Source organism: Typopeltis vanoorti, chromosome 20, assembly GCF_054136105.1.
Source record: "Typopeltis vanoorti isolate ZY-2024b chromosome 20, IOZ_Tvanoo_1.0, whole genome shotgun sequence".
Classification (NCBI taxonomy): Eukaryota; Metazoa; Arthropoda; class Arachnida; order Uropygi; family Thelyphonidae; genus Typopeltis; species Typopeltis vanoorti.
The window spans coordinates 81,167,814-81,193,278 of NC_143568.1; the positions used below are offsets into that span (position 1 = coordinate 81,167,814).

Here is a 25,465-nt window from a genome sequence, read left to right on the forward strand (position 1 = left end):
CTAACAGTTGACATGTTTAGCTTTTTTTTGCACAGCAAGATTTGTTATCATGTTCTTTACTACCACATCAGGCACAAGTAGTAGAACCACGACAGGCAGTTTGGGCATGTCCATATCTCTGACATCTCGGCAGGTTAGGAATGTACATTCTAACAGGACAGCTGAGATGCTTTAAATGTCAGAGATATGGACATGCCCAAACTGCCTGTTGTGTCATGATGTCCTTGTGGACACATTGTTTCCACAAGGACATCACCAGAACACAATTTCTTAACAGTTTTGGAAGGTCCTGCCAGTGCTTCTAAACTTTTTAAATAAAGAAGAGTGACATTTTCCCTATTGGTTTTTCACCTGTAGCATGAATGATTAAAAATGTTGGTACATTTATGTTAGCATCATATTTCTTTTGTTTCTTACTTCTGTTTCCATATGCTGTATCTACGGTATCAGTACTTGGTTGGGACTTTGGTTAGGGTCCCTGAAACATTTGAAGATGAAGGATTCATGCTCACGGAGTTTTTAGTTCGGTGCCAGAGATCCCCACCTACCATGGAGCCACACATGGATGCCCACTACCTGGAATGCAAAGACTGCGCTCAGGAGTTGAACTCCAGGGACACTATACCGGCACTACAGCAGGTCTAGGATCCCGACCTCAGACTATGGGGTGATATACTTACTGCAACACCATTGACTCTTGCAGGCAAACCCACTAGCCGATTGATCCTGGCTAGGCCATCCAGGACCCGAAGCAGGGGCTCCGAAGTAGTCTTGCCGAAGCAGGGATCAAAGTAGTGCAAGACTACCAGGATCCCCTTTCCGGATATCCACGGGTCACACTGTACAGCAAACACACGGCAGGCCGTTGGATCCCAGTGATGGTAGTCTGGTAAAAAGGATAGTGAAAAAGACTTAAGAGAAGCAGAGTCAAGAATATGGCTTTCTTTCTTATTGGAAAATAAGAAAGAAAGAAAAGGTGCAGTATGAGAAGAGATTGGCTAGTCAGACAAGGTTAATTCAAAGGAATTCTCCAGCTCTATGGCAAGCAAGAAGAAGAATATTTATGGAAGGTTGACACTGCTGGATAGTCATGACAGCAGAGTGAGACTGTCACAAAGGATATAGTGGAATTATTGAATGAGCACTTTATCAGTGCATATCATACTGGTGTGAATGCTGTACAATATGTAAAAGGAAGGTAAGTATTAAAAGATTTGGAAGTGAAAGAATCAAAGATGTATCAAATGTTGATTGGGTTAAATGTTAATAAGGCTGTGGGAATGGATGACATATCATAACATATTCTTAAGGAATGTGCACGACAGTTAGCTATGCTCTTTACCTGATTATTTAATGACAGTCCTGCAGTGAGTAAGTTTCCTAAAGAATGGAGAAAAGACATATACAGTGATATTTTTGAGCTCTGCAAAAGCGTTTGATAGATGACTACATGATAAGTTGGTGTACAAGCTGCAGAGGATGGGAATATGTAGTATATTGGTTAGATGGATTGGATTGGCTCTCTGAATGATACTAGCAAATTGTGTATGATGGAGCAGTGTCTCAAAAAAGGAGGGCAACCAGCGGTATACTCCAGGGTACTGTTCTTGGGCCCTCTGATGATCAACTTGTTTGTAAATGATACACCATATGAACTGACTAGGAATTGACTCTTGACTTGAACAAAGGAGTGGGAGTACTAGTTTTAACATAAGTGCAAAGTGTTGCATTTTGAGTGGACACATAAGGATGTGTATTATATTGACTGTGCTGTACTGCAGGAAGTGGATGAGATTCAGGATTTGGGAGTGATGGCTAACAGTAGAGTGAAGTTTAGAGGGCATATTGCAAGTGTTGTAAAGACTGCATGCTGTGATAAGAAGCACATTAACATTTAGGGATAATGAGGCAACTGTATAGAGCAATGGTCAGATCACACTTGGGCTATTGTGCTCAGATTTGGTCTCCTGATTGTCGATGTGAAGCGGAAACATCGAGAATGTACATAGATGAGTGAAAGACAATATCAGGATTCTGGAATGATGGCGAGAGAGAGAGAGAGAGAGAGGTTGAAAAAATGTGGATTAAAGAGTTTGGTGAATAAGAGGAAAAGAAGAGGTATGATAGAGATGTTTAAGTTACTAAGGAAATTTTATCATATTAATTCAGATTGGATTATAAAAAGAGTAGAAGGCAAAAGGATAAGAACCAGAAGCCATCCCTGAAAGTTATGTAAGAGCGTGGTGAAGTGAGGGGGGCGTAAGTTAAGGAGTAGATTTTTTTACATGGAGAATTGTGAGTGAATGGAGCACGTTACTGGAATATGTTGTTAATGCAGGGAGTATTAAAGGATTTTAAGATTCAGTATGACAAATAAATATGTTGTCAGTTGAATGAACCTCCCACAATGATCAACTGATTCGTGGAGGTTATAATAATAATAATAACATCTGAATGTGTGACAAAGATTTTGAAGAATTCCAACTCATTGTCACCATCAAAATCCATCAATCAAATTTGCAATTTCTTACCTTCTACAAACAGAAAAACTGTCACCATTGCTACCCTGGTGTTTAGAAACTTACATGTTCTTGATCAAATAAGGAGATTAGTAAAAAAATGTATTATTTCAGAATACCAAAACCACATCCAGCTTATTAAGCTTTATAAATCTGGTCTGGCTCAACATGCCACTGATAATATAGCCATGGAATCCAGTGGAATAATCTCTATTTAAAACTGCACTTTTAAATATGAGCATTTATTCAAATAAAGTGCTGAATTCTTACTCTAACTAATATCATAATGGGTGTCTTTTTGTTCTAAAAGTTTCAGAAACTGTTATTGTCGATTGCATTAAATGTTTTTTATATTTTTTAATCATAATAATACACACACATGCATGCACACAACCACATCGTGTGTGTGTGTGTGCATGTGCATGCATAAATGGATTAAAAAAAGGATTTGTACCAACAGAATAATCTTAAGATCATCTGGTTATTTTGTTGGCATCTTCTCTCTGCAATATATAGGACTCTCACAATCATATCAATGTCATACAACTGCCAGTATTCCACCACAAAAGTATGTTTGTAGTATGAATCATCATTGATTATGGTTACTGTAATATTTCCAATATTCTAAATTCAAAGTACAAAACTTGGTGGTAAAAGCATCAATGTTAGATCTCATTACAAAAACAGAAAGTAAAGATAAGGAGGTGGTTGTGCATGAAATAAGAAATTAAAATATCTATAGTATTTCATGACTTGTAATTCAGTGAAATATTAAATTTCTTAATCCATATATAAGCAAAACAAATAATTATTTGTTTCACTATAATCAAAGAGCCAAAGCATTCATTTCAGCGATGTACTTAGCAATGTATACTTCACAGCCAAAAAAAAATAAATACTTTGAAAATTGGAAACTTGACTATAGAGCTCATGAGAATATAATCCTTGGCACTGAGTAAGAGTTGCCTTGGCTTGTGCTACTTAAAAGACAAATATTGTCCATGCATCCATATAGTCATCTTTTATTAGTGCATTTGATAAATTTCAATGGCTTGACAGATGTTTCAAATTGGATGGTTCTCATCAGAGACCAGACAGAAGCCTTAACAGGGAAAGAACTCTTATTCAATACCCAAGCAATCCAAATTCAGAGCTGTCTCTAACATAAGTAAACTCTCAGTTGGAACGTAAATTGTAATTATCAAAAGAGCCCAAAGCTATATTTTAGCAATGTTAAATAGATAGAAATAGAGGATATTAAAGATCCATCATTTTTATTTATTTTCATGTTATTGATGACAACAGAGATGATAAGAAAATAATATTTATTAACTTATTCGAGGATATTTCGCTGGTATTATATCCAGCATCTTTAGAGCACAAAAACAGTTTGTCACAGTACACAAAACATCAACAACAATTGGTATAGTTGAAAGTTTATTTTTCACTTCATTAGACTATAATAAATTTAGTTTAATCCTTTATCCAAGTGTGAGTAAACAAAGTTTGCACCTGAAAGTATCTTCAGGACTGGGGTAAGGTAATACAACACTGGGCAACTCGTAGCAAAGGTGGACCAAGCTAACATCACTCCTATCTCAGTATCTCCTATAATGCAAAACACATCTCCTTGCAGATCTGTATAATGTTATGCATTAAGGAAAGAGCCACTAGTTTCGATCTTTATTGAGGTCTCTTCAGTGGGTGGGAGCCAGGCCCAGAAGTGGAGATACCAGGCAGAAGCAATGGCGAGGTCATCTTTACCTATAAGAGTTGCCAAAAGGTGAGCCACCATTTTATTAAATTACCTGGATTTAGAGAAAGATGTTAAAAGTTTATTTTTCACTTGGTTAGACTATAATAAATTTAGTTTAATCTCGGTCCACCTTTGATACGAGTTTCCAGGTGTTGTACTACCTTACCCCAGTCCTGAAGATATTTTCAGGCGCAAACTGTTTGCTCACACTTGGATAAAGGATTAAACTAAATTTACTATAGTCTAACCAAGTGAAAACTAACTTTCAACATCTTTCTCTAAATCCAGGTAATTTAATAAAAAGGTGGCATACCTTTTGGCAACTCCTATAGGTAAAGATGACCTCGCCATTGCTTCTGCATGGTATCTCCACTTCTGGGCCTGGCTCCCACTGAAGAGACCGCAATAAAGGTCGAGACTAGTCTGGGTAGCGGCCCTTCCCTTAATGCATAACATTATACATATCCGCAAGGGGATGTGTTTTGCATTATGGGAGATACCGAGATAGGAGTGATGTTAGCTTGGTCCACCTTTGCTACGAGTTACCCAGTGTTGTACTACCTTACCCCAGTCCTGAAGATATTTTCAGGCGCAAACTTTGTTTGCTCACACTTGGATAAAGGATTAAACTAAATTTATTATAACAATTGGTATAACAGTAGGAATAGTTTAAAAAAATTGTAATGGACAACACAAGGAATTAAAGTCCTAATTAGGCATCAACTATGTTGGAAAAAGAGAGAAAACAAATATTAATTAGATCTTAAAATGACTGTCTTTCAGATTTTTGGTAAATTGATACAGCCATACTTGTTGAAGTTTGGAGTATGTTTTAAAGCTTCTGCTGATTTCAAAAACATTCTCTCTGACTTATGACTTCTGTGTAACACTTTTGTTTTCTTCCAATTGATCCTGAGTGAAGTGATATCCAAGTCGTGGTTTGCTAGACCCGACTTGCCATAACAATAGTACCGGATGTATTTTTTATGTTCATCAAGGGGGGGGGGGGGGATGTCAAAAGTTCTTGTCTGTCCATAGTAAGCCCAGTCACAAGAACAGGGCACTTCATAAATTATTGGATGTGATAGAGAAGAGAATTTGTCCTTAGGTGAATGGATGAGAGTTACTAATTTGAGGCAATAAGGTTTAAATACAGTGCATAGCTGATATTCATTGAGCACTCTATTGTCTGACTACAGATGTGAGAATCCTGGCTGGCACATTGCCAAGAAGAGTCAATTCATGTTGAAGGGGAGAAAGAAATAAGTGATATATGAATTCGTCACCAACATGCAAAACATTTGTAGGTAAAATTTTCCAACTGTTGTACAAACAAATTAGTTACAACTTTAAAAACTAAACAAAAAAAAAAAAAAATCAGCTAACACCTTTTTATTCCCATATACGGGAGTAGGCGAGGCCATTTAGCCCTATCTAACTTTCGGAGACTGAGTGGGCAGTTCAATCTCCACTGGTACCAATCAGAGATAGATGGCCCAAGGCTATCACTAATTAAGCGGTACACAGCGAAGAGAGACGGCTCGAATGTGCCGCCATCTCATGGTCCCTAACCCTAATGCAATATATTTAATGTCTGAAATAATGTGGGTTCTATGGTCGATTTTCTTGAGTTTACAGGACGAAAAACCCGAGTTTCCAGGAAGAAAAACCTGCTTGCCCGTGCCAGAGATCGACTAACTTGGGAACCGGTCGAAGAAAGGCTTAGAAAAATTTCTTCTAGTCACCGACTAGACTCGAAACCAAGTCTTCCTTCGTGCGGCCAAGCGCCGTGGTGTGCAAACGCCACATCCACTGAGAACTAGAATGCTAATAAAAGAAAAGCTAATTTTCCGACATATAATAATAAATACTCATTCCACGAAACACACTGATTACCATATTATTGGAGTGAATTCGCCTTCTGCCATGTGAAGTGTTGAGGGGTCTCGCATCTGTGCCATGCAGTAGTAGATATCTTTTCAGATGTGCCTTGAATGTATGGATATTGTGTGGTAGGCAATGGATGGGATTTCTGGGAAGCATTTAGTATTTTTTCTATCCTATGGAGATTATAACCATTGGCTAAGAAGGTGTGACCTAAGTGATCGAGTTCAGCAGAAAGAGCATTGTCATTAGAACAAATAGCTCTAGCTCTGTGAGTTAGTGTTTAGGATACCATACTGTTAAGCTGGATGATAGTGTGACTATTTGTGCAAGTATTTCCTTGTATATGTGAGTTTTCTATAAACAGAAAAAGATAAGGAAGCATCTGGAAGCCATGTGATTAGTATATCCAGGAAGGGCAGACAGTCATTAGCTTTCTGTTCCATTGTGAAGTGGATTTTAGGATGTTGACTAAAAATGTATCCAATGTGTCTGGACCATGTGGCCAAATAGCAAACACATCATCAATAGTGTAGCCAAATCACTGGTTTGAGAGTGGCTGTATTCATAGCTAGCTTTTCCAAGTGTTCTAAGTAGAAATTGGCTAATGGGGGAAGGGCCCATTTCTGTCCCATCTAGTTGTTTGTATATATCTGAGGAGGCTGTGGAGAGGGTTCAGAGAAGAGTGACCAAGTTGGTGAGTGATGTAAAAAATGCTCCCTACATTGATAGATTGAGAGCTTGTGGATTGCAGAGATTGGTTGATAGGCGAAGAAGAGGGGGATATGATAGAAACATTTAAATTACTGAAAGGTTTTTATAGGATTGATGCAGAGGAAATGTTTCAGCTGTGTGATAGTGATGGAAGAACAAGAGGTCATCCCTGGAAATTAAAGAAGAGTGTAGTTAACAAAGGTGTCAGAACAAGGTTTTTTGCCTGGAGGATGGTGAATTAGTGGAATTCATTGCCTGACTTAGTTGTGAGCTCTTCGTCTGTAAATGAATTCAAGAAGAGATATGACAGATATTGTTTTGCTAGTTTGAGTCTCCTGTGATGAGTCTACTGACTCCATGGAGATACCCGTAATAATAATAATAATATTTCCTTTCCATGTAAAATAACCTGCATGTGCTGTAAATTTACATAGTTCAAATAGATAGGAAAATGTGACTTTAGTAAATCGAGGGTTTCAATTAACAGTATATTTGTAAATAGTAAAATGATATCATAACTAATCATTACTTCTGAACTTTTTAAGATATGGTTTTCTAAAATACTTTTTAGGCGAACAGAATTTTTAAAAAAGGAGGGGAAATTATTTGTTAGCTAAATGTTTATTAAGTTTGTATGTGGGACTGTTTATAATATCCCCAATAGGGCATAGGGGTGTAAATTGTTTGTGAATTCTAGGTGCTACATATATTCTGGATATTTTAACAAGAAAAGGCTTAAGTTTGTTAACTGTTTCTTTTGGCCAGGAAGTGACTTTTTTCAATAATTTGCAAACTTCATTCTTTTAAGAGTTAGTGGGATCATAATCTATAATTTGGTATGTGGATCAGTCCTGTAAAAATATGTGCATTTTGCTTTCATATTCATCACAGTAGCATTACCTTTGCCTGCTTCAGTTATATTACTGTATAGTTCTTTTAAAACACTGATTTCAGAACTATACAGTAATAACCATGTTGTTATAACTTGTTATAACTAAAGCAGACAAAAGTAATGCAACTGTGGTGATGTACCGTTAATTGAAGTCTTTGATTTACTGAAGTCACATTTTCCCCTTGATTTCCCCTGACATATTTAAACTATTTAAATTTATAGCACATGGAGGTTATGTTACAAGGAAAGGGAAGATATACAAATAACTAGATGAGACAGCAATGGGCTCTCCCCCTTTGGCAATTTCTACTTAGAACACTTGGAAAGGCTAGCCATGAATACAACCACTCTCAATCCAGTGATTTGGCTACATTATTGATGATGTGTTTGCTATTTGGCCACATGGTCCAGACACATTGGATACATTTTTAGTGCATTTAAATAGCCAACATCCTAAAATCCACAACAATGGAACAGAATGACTGTCTGCCCTTCCTGGATATACTAATCACATGGCTTCCTTATCTTTTTCTGTTTATAGAAAACCCACATATAGAGAGAAATACTTGCATAAATAGTCACACGATCATCCAGCTCAACAGTATGGTATCCTAAACACACTAACTAACTAACAGAGCTAGAGCTATCTGTTCCAATGACAATGTTCTTACTGCTGAACTCACTCACTTAGGTCACACCTTCTCAGCCAATGGCTATAATCTCCACTGGATAGAAAAAATACTAAATGCTCTCCAGAAATCACATCCATTGCCTGTATAAATTTACCAAAAATCTGGGAAACAGACATTTTAAGATCTAATTAATATTTGTTCCTCTCTTTTTCCAACATAGATGATACCTAATTAGGACTTTAATTCCTTGTGTTGTCCATTACAAGACCGCAGCAAAACTGTTACCATCCCATACATTCAAGGCACACCTGAAAAGATATCTACAGTGCTCAATAAAAATCAGCTATGTACCGTACTTAAACCTTATGTCAAATTGGTAACCCTCATCCATTCACCTAAGGACAAACTCTCTTCTTTATCATGTCCAGGAGTATATGAAGTGCCCTGTTCTTGTGACTGGGCTCAATATGGACATGCAGGAAGAACTTGACATCTACCTTGGCGAACGTAAAAAATATATCCAGCACTATCGTTATAGCAAGTTGGGTCTAACAGACCAAGTCTGCTAAACCCAATTGGATACCACTTCACACAGGATCGACTGGAAGAAAACAAAAGTGCTACATAGAAGTCATTATAAGTCAGAGAGATTGTTTTTGGAATCAACAGAAGCTTTAAAACATACTCCAAATCTCAACAAGTATGGCTGTCTAAATTTACAAAAATCTGGTAGACAGTCGTTTTAAGATCTAATTAATGTTTGTTTTCTTTCTTTTTCCAACACAGATTATGCCTAATTAGGACTTTAATTCCTTGTGTTGTCCATTACAATTTTTTTAAACTAGTCCACTGTTATACCAAATTGTTGTTGTTTCATGTACTGTGACAAACTATTTTAGTGCTCTGATGATGCTGGATATAATACCAGCAAAATATCCACAAGTAAGTTAATAAATATTATTTTCTTATCAGTCAGTCGTCAACAATACCGTGAAAATAAATGACGTACTGTGAAATCATTTTCACGTGTTTTATGATCTATCATTATCAAAAACACTAATAAAAGATGACTATATTATGTATGTCTTAGCAGCGTGCTTGTGTCTTTTAAGTAGTGCAAGCTAAGGCAACACTGATGTTGAGGATTATATTCTCAAAGTTTTCTGGTCAAGTTTAGAAACTTTCAATTTTTCTTTGGCTATGAAATAAGGATGGATCTTTTAATATTCTCTATTTCTATCTATTTAACATCATCAAAAATAAAGCCTGTGGCTCTTCTTTTGATCATTATAATTTATATACTGACCAAGAATATAAAATACAAGTCTCTAATATTGGGTTGCTTTGCTTTGGTACTGAATGATGGTTCTTGCCCTCTTAAGGTTTCTGCTTGGTCTCTGATGAGAATCAACCAGTTAGAAACAGCTGTGAGGCCAGTGAAAGATTTATCAAAAGTGCTGATAAAATATGACTATACAGACACCAAGGCAGTAATCATCTTTCATGTCTTTTAAGCAATTCAAACTAAGGCAACTCTGACTCAATACTGAAGATTGTATTTTCATAAGCTCTCTGGTCAATTTTCAAAACTTTCCTAGTTTCTATCACCTAATTCTATCTAAAAAAAATTGTTGATTAGTATATTTGTTTTAATTCACTATTTGAAAATAACTGATATAATAATCACTATTTAATTTAAATTTTAAGAGAAGAATTTTAAAACTAAATGTTAGATTTACATACCAGAAGACCTTTATTAGAGGCTCTCATGCTGTACCACCCAGCAATTCCAAAATGATTACATCCTATAAGCAGGCAGTTAAAAGTAACAAAAGATACTTTGAAGTAGTTATAACTAATAAAAACTAGCATTTACATATGTGAAATACAAACATCTTTATATAAGAAAGCAGTAACATCGAAGAAAGGTTTCATAACTCATATAATTTTCCCTTTATGATGACATTTATTGTTAAACAAAAAAAAAAAAAAAAACCATTATATTTCAGTTATCACACCTATGGATTATATGAAATACATGGATTTCTTAAAGATTCACTTATCACCCACAACATCAAACTTTTATTGAATAAAATGATAGGCACAAGCAGTACCGCTGACAGGATGTAGCATAGAGGCAGCCTGCCTCACGGCCTGGCTTAATAAGAGTGCTCGTTCAGTCATATTGCAGTAGGCAGCGTCGCTACGCTAACTATTTCTGTTAGTGTAGCAAGCACAGTAAGAAATTTTTCCAAGCTTAAACTGATTAAAAATTATTTGCGAACAGCAATGATCCAAGAAAGATTGGTTGGTCTAGCAACTATATCGATAGAGGTGGACATAGCTTATAATTTAAATTTAGAAGAACTTATAAACAGTTTTATTGTGCGATATCCCTGTAGGGCAAACATTTAATTAATATTATTATGTAATCGTTTTGCATTAATGTTTCTCTTGTAATAAAAACAAAATAGCAATTGGAGATTTTCTTATATTTTTATATTATAATCCATCAGGGGTGATATTTAATTGTTTGCCTCAGGGCATGATCTAATTTGGCGACAGCCCTGGGTACAAGACACATTTCAATGTTGAATGCAGTGCCTTCTACAGGGCATGGATTAAAAACTGCAATTTGTAATTCTGTTTATGTATGTCATCTGTATGAGAAAGGATAAGTGATTTTAATGGATGAGTTTTGTATAGTTATTTCAGTTTCAAGTTCAGAGACAGTACTATCTCACCACTCTCCATTAAGCAGGATGGTGACAAATGATTGTCATCAATCTATGTGATTCCACTCTGCTTGCTGGAAGCCTGAAGTGGATAAAGTACTATTTGGACTCCAAAGCAGGGTTTTGAACTTACTTTTCTTCATTCTGTTTCCTTCCAGCCCTTTCTTCCAACACAGAGCAAAAATTATGAATACTAAGGATGTACTGGATGTTTGATAGGGACTATGCAGTCCATTCCTCTTTCACCATACTAAGCCTAATGGCAACACATTAAGATACTCATAAATCACCTGATGAATAATCTTGCTGAAATTTAATTTGTCAAGTGTGCCTGAAGGGATACCTATAAGGAGAAAATTGTAAAACCACCCAGAATCAAAAAGGCCATTTTTTATCATCATCAAATTTCCAGTGCACTCTGCAAAATGGATATAAAGGATATTACAATAGCACTATACAATTAAGTTTAAATTATTAATCTCTTGTCAACAGCTTTCCTACAAATTAGCCTGCAGGACTCATTATCAGATTTATAATTTGTCTTCTAGAGCACTTCTGACTGCAATCCACTTGGATCATGGTACTTCCTCAGGCCTTTTTCCTGCTATTCTGGCATCAAACACCTGTTTTACTAACCTCTCCTCTCCTTTTATGTTTAAGTGACATACACCTTAGATAAGCTTTGATAACACATTTTTGAATGCAAACAATATCAAGTTCCTTCCTAATATCTTCATTTTCTCATGATTCGGCAATTAATGTCATCTATTCATTCTCCTAATCTATCTCAGAATCTCATACTTGTGGTCTCTATCAGATCAACTGTTTTTTTTCTAACTCAGCACTTAGATACCCAAGTTAAAACTAGTTTGACATTGTTTTATATACAGTTTTATATATAATGTTTTGACTAATTTTTCTCTTATTCCATATAAATTTATCCATATAAATAAATTCTCTCAACTGAATATACTAGCTCTGCTAATTCTCTTGTCAATTTTCATATTTGCCATCTTCACTAAAATTATCCCTAAATGGCTGAAATCTTTTACCTTGTTTTATAGGTTTCTCATTCAGGATGCACAACTGATGTTTTGAAATTTTCCTGCCTATTTTCACGGTTTTGGTCTTCTTACTACTAATTTTCATGCCATATATGGCAAGAAAATTAACAATAAGAAGACCATATCAGCAGTAAGAAATTGAAAATATTTCAGTTATTCATATACAATTTTTAGTGAAGATGGCAAACATGAAAATTGACAAGAGAATTAGCAGAGCTAGTATATTCAGTTGAGAGAATTTATTTATATGGATAAATTTATATGGAATAAGAGAAAAATTAGTCAAAACATTAACTATATGTTACAGTAGTTCAGTTTAGATGAAGAATTCTGAAGTCTTTCAATGGATTTGTTCAGGAGTATAACACTATCTGCATATTGTAAAATCACCCATAATCAAAACACCATTTTTAATAATAATACTACACATTTCCTATGTACTCCACAAGGGATATAAAGGATGCTACAATAATAATACACATTTAAGTTTAAATTATTAATCTCCTATCAACAACTCTCCTACAAATTAGATGCAGGACAGTGTCAGATCTATAATTTGGTCTTCTAGAGCACTTCTGACTTTGTTAAACATCGGTCATGGTGTGGGCTGCAGCAATATAAGTCAATTTTATATTTAAATGTGTGCATATATTGCCTAAATTGTAGATTAAGTATTACTGTGAGATATTTGAGTGTGGAACACAATGTTTCGATAAATTTCTTATGCGATATCATAAATTCATTGTTGTTGTTAGCACACTGATACAACATGGCAACAAATGACAAATCATTGCATAGGTCTGCACAAAAGACAAAGTAAATGCCATGGATTTCTCAAAAATGGTATGGTGCCATGAATGTAGTATGTATACATGGGAAGATGCCACAGATCTTTATTTAGAGAGACTGAATAAGAGAAAAGAACAAGTGTGGGCATGTACGAAATGCAATATTCTGATAGACCTGAAGCTACTTAAATATGAGTATAAATAGTTTAAATATGAGTGGGGAATATGCCATTGTAACTGACATGGCAGTTGAAGATTGTGTGAATGTTCAGAGAATGTGTGGAAGTGATAGTGAGGGAAAAAAAAAGTTCTATTGATGATGAAGTGGGCAATAATGACATTGAAAAACAGGGTAGATTTTTTAACCCTTGAAAACATTACAGGCAAACAATTGCCTAATACGTAAAGTCAAGAAGAAGAAAAACAGAGTGAAATTTTGGCAAGCAGGGTTCATGGTGAACAAGTGTGTGTGACTGGCAATAAAATAGCAAGAGTGAATGAAAGCAAAAAACGGATGCAAGATTTGAAAGCTGAATTGGTAAAGATGAGACGAGAGATGAGATGTAGTGAATGAGAGAACAAGTGTGCAAAACAAACAGGGAAATGAGGAGACTCAGGGTAGACAGGGGAACAAAGCGTAACAAAGGTTGATGCTCCAAGAGGATGTGAATACATGTGTAGACCAAAACAGGAAGAGGATGACCTGGGATGTATTGAAAACAGTTGGATTTGAAGAAGGTCCTGGGATGAGTAAGGAGAAAAAGAAATGGCTCAAGGAAAATATGGAGAAGTCACATCTAATAAGTGGTATCAGGGAAACTTGCTATAGATCCAGGAATAAGCTGTTATGTTTGTATAAAAATGCTAGAAGTATCAGAAACAAGGGAAATAAAATCGTTGCCTTGATTGAGTTTGTTCACTTAAAAATGAGTGAACAAACTCATTTTTGAGTGAATAAGTGAGACAGTTGAAGATTGTGTCTCACTTGATGAGGATGACATCCTGACAAGAATAGAGATGGAAGGGTATTTTGTGAAGATAGAAAGGGTAAAAAGGGAGGTGGAGTATTATATTGCATTATTAAGCAACATCTAAATATATTGCAAAGGTCAGATAGTTAATTAAGGTAGGTGTGAAGTGGATGAAGGAAGAGGTTAAGCATGCAATACAGAGAAAAAAGGCATTATGGAGGCAACATAAGAGTGGCAATAATAAATTCCACGAGGAATACAAAGAACTGGCAAGGAGGGTGACTCGGTTGGTAAAGGTAGCAAAAGTTCGGTATGAACAGTAGTTAGCTAATGAAGTAAAAAAAAAAAAAAATCTAGGGAGTTCTTTTAATATGTAGCCAGGAAAAAACAAAGGGTGATTATGGTAAGTGGCACTGATTGGAGAAAATGGTATAAGGCCAACGGCTGCAGATGATATAGTTGAGATATTTAATGAGCAGTTGATAAAGGTCTTTCATCTTTGTGAATGTGATAACATGGAGAGTTTGAGAGCAGTGGATGATGATCAGGAAGAGAGACTGTGAGTGAGCAAGAGATATATGGGGAATTAAGCAAACTTGGTGTTAATAAGGCTGTGTGACTTGATATATCACCACATATTTTGAAGGAATGTGTCAGAAAGTTGACATATTTGTTTAGTATGAGTTGGGTCAAGTTCCAAAGGAATGGAAGGAAGGCAAGATTGTACCACTTCATAAAGGAGTTGACAGAATTCAAGCAGCAAATTATAGGCCAATCTGTATGTCAGGTATTGTGATTAACGTATTGAAAAGGCTGGTGAGAAACAGGATCCAGAATTGGGTTGACAACAATGATATTATATGTGATGGACAGCATGGATTTGCTAAATGGAGGGAATGTTTTAGTAATCTACTTATGACAATAAGGTGATGGCAGCATTGGATGTGGGAGATGGATATACACAGTAGTATACTTAGACTTTGCTGAAGTTGTGTAAAAGTGTGGTTAGCAAGAGTGTCAGGACTAGATTTTTTGTTCAGAGGGTGGTGAATGGGTTTCCAGAGATGGTTTGTGGATGTTTCATCAGTGAATAAGTTTAAGGAGAGGCATGATAGGTACTGTGTGAATGATGGCTAGTGTATGAATAATGGATCTCCCACAGTGAACCTTCTGACTCCATGGAGATATCTGTATAATAACAATAATAATAATTCTCCACATAAAAAATTTTCTCCTCACACTCCTCTTCAACACACTCTTATATAATTTCCAGGGATATCCTCTGGTTCTTCCCTTTTGGCCTTCTACTCTTTCTATAATCCCCTCTGGATTATTCTGATAAAATCCCATCACTAACTCAAATGTCTCCAAACTTGCAATCCATGGTGTATCTGCTTTGCGTGATGAAAACGTCAACTTTCTGGGAGGAAAAAGGTCTGTCATCCCTATACAAAACCTGCTTACTCACATTAAGTGAAAAGATATTTTGGGATATATGCCTACAAATAAAATAATAAACACAAGAAAAACTGAAATAAATACTCTGTGTGTTTGTGTATGGACGTGTGTGAAAAGGAGCCTGTATTACTTACCTTTTGCAACTACCCAACCAATCCCAGCCTCTTTGGCTTTCTTTATAGCCAGATCCATGCAGAAATTACCAATTACTGGTCCTAAAAGGTTTTTTCCATCCACATATGCTGTAGCTACTGTTTCTTTAAGAACAGCAGGTTCTCCTTTCTTTTCACAAATTCCCTGTTCAATGTCATTGACATACATTTCTATAAAAAAAGGGGGGAAAATTAGATAATTTAATTGATAATTAATCAAAATAAATTAACATAAGGATGAAAGATCACATTCACTGGGCACAAACAAAAGTAAATAACAATCTGGAAAAAAAAACAATGTAGACTTTAAGTAAGAAAGTGATTTCAATTGTGCCCAATTATCTTGTCATGTGATAGGTGACTTGCAGTGGATGCATCATTGCAAAATGATGTCATAGTTATTTATCACCCATTACATGATGAATAATAGTAACCAAGAAAATATTTTTTGTGTATTTATAATTTAATGACAAAAATCATATATATTTCATCAATATTATGCAAAATGCTTATAACATAATTTTGAAATCATTCACTACCAATAATTAATATGATCATAGTAATGTATTATCATCAATTTCCAATAAATTTCCAATTTCCATCAAGGTATATTAAACTTTCTCCTACTGTGAACTTAAACACTCTCCTTTTTTGCTGATGACCAAATAATAATTACAAATTCTGAAGATAACTTACAGAAAGATATTTTAAATTTAAATAAGATAGCCAAAGATTACAAATGATAATATCAACATAAAAATCAAAAACAATGGCCTTTAAAGGACAAGATCCAGTAAGAACTAAAATAATAATAGGTAACAAGATTTTAGAACAGGTGAATTCATTTAACTACCTAGGATGTATATTACATATGAAAATGAAAAAGACAAACCTAAAAACTGCAAAATATTTAAAAATAACTGCTGTAATTAACTCTATATTTAAACCAAACCTAGTTCAAAAACAAACCAGACCAAAAATATACAATACATTAGCCCTATCAGTCCTACTGTATGGAAGTGAAATCTGGACAATAAAACAAAAAAAAACAAACAGAGATTAATAACAGCTGAAATGGATCTTTATGAGAAAAACTGCAAAATATACTCTATTCCAGTGTTTCTCAAAGTGTGGTACGCATACCCTCCTGGGGGTACGCGAAAGGTCGTTAGGGAGTATGCGGCAATTTTCGGCTATGCATAATTAAAGGAGTCATTATATTTTTCAACAAACAGTGCAATTAGAGACAACCGGCATAAAATGGCACTGACTAATGAATCACACCCCCTCTCCAACAGAAACTGCTGTATAACCAAGCAAAAGAATATGTTGCCAGTGGAACATATGGTTTTGCTTGACACCACCCGTGTCGTTAACTTGTTAAAACTAAGAAATATATAGTGAATGTGTTTCAGATATTATGGAATTCGATTGAAGGGAATTAGCATTTCAACTCAACGGTTCAAATGCTAATTTGTCTTTGGTTTGCTCGATCTTTTGTTAATACTGAACCAATCATATGCAGTTCTTCGCTGCTCTACGTATCTCAAGTCTTTGTAAATTACTGGTAATTTTTGCTTGAAATAATGGGAAAGAATATGACGCTATTTGGGTAGATGACTTTGACGATGCACACAAAGAAACTGTTCTCGATGTCAAAAGTAGTGATAGCGAGTAGGAGCTTCTTGGTAAGTCACACCATTTTCAATTTTTTTCTGAAAACTTTAGTTTCCGAAAATTCCCGCAACACGATTTTTTAGCTTTAATTTTGGGAAAAAAGTTAGAATTATATTCGAGTAAATACAGTATTTTTTTTAGCTTTCAAATTCTTACATATGGATCATTGGTTAAAGATTGGATTTATAAAACCCCCAAAAGAGAGCAATATAGCAAATACAAGTAGCTGTAAGCAACAAGAAAATTGATATTGTAAGTGGAGGTTTCTTGGTTTAGAAGTTCACATGGTATATTCCGGTAATTGGACCACATTTTTTTAATAAGCTATTTAAAACACAATGAATTAATAAAAGACCCGACAAGTTTCGTAAGTTGTTTGACTTACATCTTCAGGGGTAACAGGTAACTTAAAGTTTAAAACACAAAGAAAAGAGAAATTATTAGTAATAGTTCATGCTATACAGTTGTAGCCGTCTGACTATTCATAAAATTAAAAATCAGAATACAGATTCAAAGCAGTGCTGAAATTTAAACAACTGGATGATGCCACATTCTGTTGTTCATGTTCATAATGTGCGAGGTCTGACTGAGGTATATTTTTTATTAAAGCTGACCAAACTTGGTGGAGGATTAATCCTTGATTTTTATTGCATTGTGTTGGTATTTTAAACATGTTTGCAGCTTCTTTAAATTTCCTTATGTAACGTTAATATTGCATCTGGATCAAAAAATTGATGAGTGTGTCGGCTGACATCTCTAGAGAACCAAAATTTAAAAATAAATCATATTTTTTGTTTACGTGAACATATAAATTCAAATAAAATAGATATTTACTTTTAATTACTATTTTAAATTAATTAATTTATTTATTTTTAATTAATTAATTAGGAGGTACTTGGTAACAATGAAAATTTAAGAAGGGGTACACAGATATCTAAAGTTTGAGAAACACTGCTCTATTCGATGAAAAAAGAAATGAAGAAATTATGAAAGAATTAAACCAAGAATAAGTAATAGAAAAAAATTAAAAAACATAAATGGGTGGAACACGTTGAAAGAATGAAAACAGAAAGATTACCAAAACAGGTCTTAAATTACAAACCACTAGGGGAAAAGAAAACCAGGACATCCTCTTAACGATGACTTCTAAGGCAGGAACAGGCCATTCTAGGCCTAAATCCTTGACAAGCATGATGATGATGATGATGATGAATAATGTATTATATGATTTTGATATCATCCCATTATAGATTTTGTACAGCCTAATTTAAATATTTTTTGCTAACAACATGATCAGTTAATAAATGAATTACAAGTAAGGCCAGAAGTATTTGGATTAAAGATGAGGAGTTTTTGGCATTGGTTAGTTCAATTTGGCCAAAAGTTACAGGCATTAGTAAGACTTAGTTGACTGAAAAAAATATACTCATAAGAATAGAATGCAAAGTATATCTCAGAGGAGAGAAGAAACAGGATGAGGAGAGGAGTTCTGCTAATGATAGCAGAGAAATTGCGACCAAAAAGAGTAGAAAAGGATGGGGATGCAAAGTGCAGTTCATTTGAGGCGATATGGTGTGAGATGGCCAACTGGAAGAAATATATAATTGGTTGATGCTATAATCCAGGAGGTAAAATGTAGATGACATGCATCGGCAAATTAGCACGAGTGCAGGTCATGTAATTATTATCAGGGATTTCAACTATGAGGACACAGAATGGAAGGAGGAATGGTTACTGAGAAGGGAGGAAATTAATTTATACAGTTGCTGCTGAGAGATAATTACCTGGGAAAGCATGTAATGGAGGGAACAAGAACTGAGAGTGCTAGATCTGGTTAAGCATCAGAGAACTTAACAGTAACCAATCTAACTATACTGCCTCTGCTTGGGGAAAGCGATCATATAGTCTTGACTGGGAGATTACCAGTCATGTAAAATTTTCTGTTAAGAAGGGATATGTATAGAATTACAAACATAACAGAATTTGGAGGGGAGATATGTTGGTGGTGAATTGAAAGTGGTCATGGAGTATTGGAAGAAAGCATTATCTGACTTTCACATTATTCACAAGGATTTCCAGATATATCCGGAAGAAGAAGGATATATCAGGTAAGAGGTAAATTGATGAATGTCATCATTAAGCAGGAGTTGCAGACAAAGAAAAAATTTATTATTATTATACAGGTATCTCTATGGAGTAAAAAGACTCATTATGGGAGATCCATTTATTCACACACTAGCCATCATTCACACAATACCTAACATACTTCTCCTTAAACTCATTCATTGATGAAGCATTCACCACCACCTCTAACAATCCATTTGACCTATTCATCGCCCTCCAAGCAAAAAAGCTAAATCCTAACACACTTTCTAGAGCCTCCATAGCTCAGTTGGCATAGACAAAGCCCTCTGGTCGGAAAGACCAGAGGGCTTTGTCTGGGCTCTATTCACATCCATGAAAGAGGAACCTTTATCTAGTCTCTTTTGACTAAAGGAGTTAGTCGGTCTCATATGAAGGTAGAGGATTTTTCTCCCAGAAACTTGATTTTTTCATCCCTCAGACCAGGCAAACCAGCTATAAGAACACATGCATAATACACTGCCTGTAGGAAACTACAGTTGGCCCCTGCCAAGGGGCTTAAAGGGACTGTAAAATGGCAAGAAACCAATGGACAAATAGTCCAGTGGCATCCATAGCAGTGTACTGGAAAATGGGGCCCGCCCTGCCCCATCCAGGCACCATCTAAGGCAAGGATCTTCAACGCATGGCCTGCAGGCCACCCGTGGCTCTCAGAGCTCTTTGCCATGGCCTACTGGCCATTTTGAAATAATAACTACTTAACATTAAAAAGCGATTAAATAAAAAATAATTTTAATGAAGCCCATGGGCCACTAAGCTATACTGCAGTATTTAGAATTGTAAGATGCTTTCCAGATTCACAAGGAATGCTATGCATTTGATACTTTACATAAAATTCTATAAAAATAAATATTAAATACACATGCTTCTTCAGCCATCTACCAGCACCAAGCAGCACTTAAGTACTAGTACTAATGTCGCAGGTAGATGGCTGAAGCAGTAGTTCACTCGAGTGCGCTGTCTAGTGCCTTCAAGATACATCTCGAAGGTTCTCGATACATCATTATTTTCATATAAATACAAGAGGATCGCATCCCCAGTCAGTTTATCAGTCATGAACAGTGTGATATTCATGTAAAAGCATATACAGGTTCGTCGTGTCAGCCATAGCCTATTGTTGTTTTATATTGCCAGACTTTTTTCATTAGCGTGAATCATATTTAGTGGACAATAACTGTTACACGGCCATTTTGGATCATTTTTTGGTTTCACTTTCCATCACTATGGCATCTATGAGTAAAAAGAGTAAATCAAGTGATTCTTGTCGGATTTTAATGAACAGTGAACCAATTTGTACTTTTTTGTGCCAATCGACGATAAGATAGGGTGTTTAATTTGTCATGAGTCAGTGTCAAAAGAATACAATATAAAACGACACCATGAGACAAAGCATGCATCCAATTTCGATCACCTTCAAGGTAGACAAAGCAAACCGTCTCCAAATTGAATTAAAATGCCAGCAGGGTATACATTTAAAAGGCAGACGGAAGAGAGCGAAGCATGTGTCAAAGTAAGTTATGAAATAGCTGAAAAAATTGCTAAAAAATCAAAAGCTTTCATGGACAGTGAGTTTGTGAAAGAGTGTCTCATCGCTGCTGGGGATATTCTCTGCCCAAATAATAAGGAAGTGTTTAAAAAACAAGTTTGTCTGGGGTAACTATAGCATGATGTGTCAAAGAACTTGCCAATGAAATTGAAGGAACATTAAAAAAACGGTCATCCGAATTTATGTCATGTTCACTTGCTTTAGATGAGAGCACAGATGTGAAGGATACAGCACAATTGGCTATCTTTGTTCGTGGCATTGATTAACAATTCAATGTGACAGAAGAACTGCTAGCACTCGTACCTATAAAGAGAACGATGAAAGGCACTGATATTCTTGAAGCCAACAAGAAAATGCTCCAGCGTTTCGACTTCAGCTTAACCAACCTTGAGGGTGTGGTAACTGATGGTGCCCCTGCTATGGTGGGAAAGAACGAAGGGTTTGTTGTGCTGCTATGGAAAGAACTGGAACTAGAAGGAAAAGATTTTGTCCATTACCACTGTTTAATCCACCAGGAGAATTTGTGCACGAAAACTACTGGATTTGAGAATGTCATGAAAGTTATTGTGACTGTCATCAACATTATTAGGGCAAGAGGATTGAATCATCATCAATTCCAAGAGTTTTTGATCCAAGAGTGTGAAGCGGATCATGGCGATGTGATTTATTATAGTGATGTGCGTTGGTTGAGCAGAAGGAAGGTTCTTAAAAGAGTTATTCAGTTAATGTCAGCTCCTTGCTTTATGCAGACAATGTTATACTTCTAAATAAATCCGCTACCGCTACACGTCTGCAAGATTCCTTGACTAAATTGAATAACTGTTGTAATAGATATGGTATGAAGGTCAGCAATAACAAGACAAAGACAATGAAAATAGGCAGAATCACTGAAAATGTCAACTGCATTGTGAACAGAGAACCTACAGAAGTAAAACATTTCAGCTACTTAGGCATGATTTTTAGTGAAGTTGGTAAATTAAATATGGAAATAGACAACAGAATCAACAAAGCCGGTATGGTAGGAAGTCAACTACATAAATTTATATGGAATAAGAGAGAAATTAGCCAAAACACTAAATTAGCTGTATACAAGACAGTATTCAAGCCAATTTTAATTTATGGATCTGAGAGATGGGTCAGAAGTAAAACACTTGACCAAAGACTAGAGACCACAGATATGAGAGTCCTGAGAAAGATTAGGAGCATGAACAGATGGCATCAATGGCAATATCATATTAAAAATGAGGATATTAGGAAAGAACTTGACATTGTCGGCATCTAGAAATGCATCAGCAGAGCTAATCTCAGGTGGTATGGTCACTTAAGCAGAATGGGAGAGGAAAGATTAGTAAAACAAGTGTTCTCTGCCATGTTGGCAGGAAAAAGACCCAGAGGAAGACCAAGCTATAGGTGGATTGATACAGTAAAAAGTGCCTTAAAAGATAGAAATATAAGATCTGATATCTGATAATGTTGGAGTCTTGACAGGTAACAGATTGATTTGGAGAAAAATTGTAGACAGGAAGTTAGTAATGATGTAAATTTTTCATGTAGTACTATCATATCCCGTACACCTCCCCCCCACTTGAGGGTACATGGCAGGAATTTGATGATGAACTCCAATGTTACTTGATTATAAAGTAAGCAAATTAATAAGGAAAGACCTATCCTTCACAAAATTTTGTTGTCCCTTATAGAGTATCATATTCCTATCCATCCAGTCCTGGGTTCTGTCTTTTATCAATTTCTCCAATACCGTAGCCATAATTCCTGAGATGCTGATTGACCTCTAATTTGCTACTTCTGTTCTAGAGCCTCCTTTATACAATGGAACTATTTTGTCCTCTTTCCACTCCATTGGTACCTTCCTACTACTGAAGCTTAAATTAAACAGCTTAGTCAGAGGAGCTGACAATTCCCTTGCACATTCTTGTAATACATGGACCAATATGCCATCTAATTCCATGGCTGTGTTCCTATTGAGGGTCTGCAATAATTTAAGCACTTCCAGTGGAGTTGTGCAGTTGTAGGTCGAATAAAAAGAGAAGGTGATCAGTATGCTAATAAGCTGCACAAGAGACAAGCAAGAAGGCCAGAACTAATTATGGGAGAAAGCTAGCTGATGAAGCTAAATTAAATCTTGAAGAGTTCTTTTGCTATCTGGCAAGTAAAAAGCGGAATGACTATGGAAAGATAACTTTAAAATGTGCTGATGATGGGGAAGTAACAGAACTAAACCAAATAACTGAATTACTTAATGAGAATTTTGCAAGAGTGTATACCATCTAGCTGGTGATATTGCAATGCCTAAAATGACACTTAACTGATGGGAGAATAATGGTTAAAGAAATGGAGGTGTTGAGATTATTGCAGAACATCAGAGTGAACACAATTATGGGACTATATGGCATAGCAGTCTGTGTATTATGACAATGTAAAAGGGAATTATCAACTTCTCTGACCAAGCTGCTTAATTTAGGCCTCAGTACTGGAAAGGTGCCAATGGAGTGGAAAGTAAACCTGCTGCATAAAAGAAGCTATAAGACAGGAGTAGCAAATTATTAGCCAATCAGCATCTCAAGAGTGGTGTTTAAGATATTGGAGAAATTGATAAAAGGCAGAATTCAGGAGTGGGGATGGATAGGAATATGATACTTAGTAATTTGTTCACATTGTATAATAAATGTGACAATGGAAATGACTACTCAGTGATATTGTTGAAAATTATCTGACAAAATTCCACACAGAACTGAGTTGCATAAATTGAATCAAATGAGGACATATATTAATCTGATGATTTGGATTAGAGGATGGCTGATGGACAGAAATCACAGATGATTTATGGAGGAGTTAGTACAGGAGAAGGCAGGTGACTTGGAAATTATCTGATGGAAAATATTCAGTCGTTTATAATGCAAATTGGAAGAGTGAGAGTAAACAATGCTGATGCAGAGGGCTTGCAGGATGAGTTCAATAGACTAGCAGTATGAGCAAAGGTAAGTAGCTGCCAATTTAATGTGGCCAAGTGTAAGGTGATGCACTTTCAGAAGAAGAGATCACAAACTGTGTACTATATTGATGGAACTGATGAAGCCAGGGAGGTGAAGTTAGTTTAGAGGTCATATTGCAAAGATAGCCAAAACAGCACATCAGATTCAAAAACTAACATAGTTGTTGAAGAACACACACACACACACACACACACACACACACACACACACACACACACACACACACACACACACACACACACACACACACACACACTAACATGCAGGGACAGAGAAGTTATTGTTCTCCTTTGTAAGGCTTTAAGGCCACATCTGGACTACTATACAAATCTTTATTATTATTATTATTATGTAATAATAATAATAATAAAGATTTGTTAGATGAGTCTTTGGACTCCTCCAGGGAGTCCAAAGACTCATCGAGGGAGGGAACCTGTTCTACAACTCTCCGTCTCCATCCTACCACAATAACAGCTACCATCATCATCCACGGCAACGCCATCTACCGCCGACCAACACTAGTATTTTCCCAGACAATCACAAACATTCATCCCACCGTGGGATTCGAACCTGCAGCCTTTTGGCTGGAGAGCGGAAATGCTAACCACTCGGCCAACCAGGCCGGCTGGTTGCCTGGATTCTGTGAAGATGACAAAGTGGGGGACAGATCCAGAGGAAAATCATGAAGACTGTTGCAGGTCAATGGAATGATCCCTATGAACATAGACTGATGGTCTCTAGTCTTCAAAAATTAGCTGATGGGTGAAAAAGAGTAGACATGATAGAAGCATATAAGTAATTCGATTAGTTTTATAGGACTGATACTGAACACCTTTCAGTACATATGGTAGGAATGGAGAGAACAATGGGTTACTATGGAAATTGTGTACGTGTGGTTGGCAAAGGTGTTAGGAGTTGATGTTTTGCTCAGAGGGTGGTTAATATGGGTTTCAGAGGTGGTTGTTAGTGCTTTGCCAGTGAATGAGTTTAAGGAGGGGGTATCATAGGATTATGTGAATAACAGATCTCCTGTGATGAATTTTATGACTCCAAGGAGATACCTTTATAATAATAATAAAATGATAATAATGATCAATTTGTATCAAGTGAAAGACTGTGTAAACTGGTACAGAAACCTGCTAAACATTCATTTAAAAATCAAATGAATTAAGCTGCCAATATGAAAACCAAATTTCAAAAAAAAAAAAAAAAAATGTATATATATATACACACACACACACACACACACACACTCATGAGCAGTTGAATTAGAGATACCTGCCATATTGGCGAAATGGTGATGTGGTCACCCCAGTGAATGGAATAGTGCCACATGGCACGTGACAAGGATGTTGTCAGACCTTGTACTGACCATTTGAGTAATAGTCGAGCACAGAATGGGGAATACTCGAGATCTCAGCGAATTCGATGCGGCCAGATAGTCAGAGCCAGACGTATGGGCACTCCATCTCCGAAGTCGTGCAGGCACTGGGCTTTTCATGGGCCACTATGTCAAGAGTGTAC

The 25,465-nt window shown here is 36.0% G+C and overlaps 1 protein-coding gene across 1 annotated transcript in view; it reads right to left on the minus strand.

The window, feature by feature from the left end:
• The window catches only part of LOC150095595 (uncharacterized), a 199,497-nt gene that overhangs the window by 156,355 nt on the left and 17,677 nt on the right, over window positions 1-25,465 (minus strand). Inside the window, exons 2-3 of the mRNA XM_090409759.1 lie at window positions 15,548-15,736; window positions 10,141-10,202 (exon numbers count right to left, since the gene is read on the minus strand). Coding sequence (XP_090265885.1) covers window positions 10,141-10,202; window positions 15,548-15,736 — 251 coding nt within the window. The remainder of the gene's footprint in view (window positions 1-10,140; window positions 10,203-15,547; window positions 15,737-25,465) is intronic.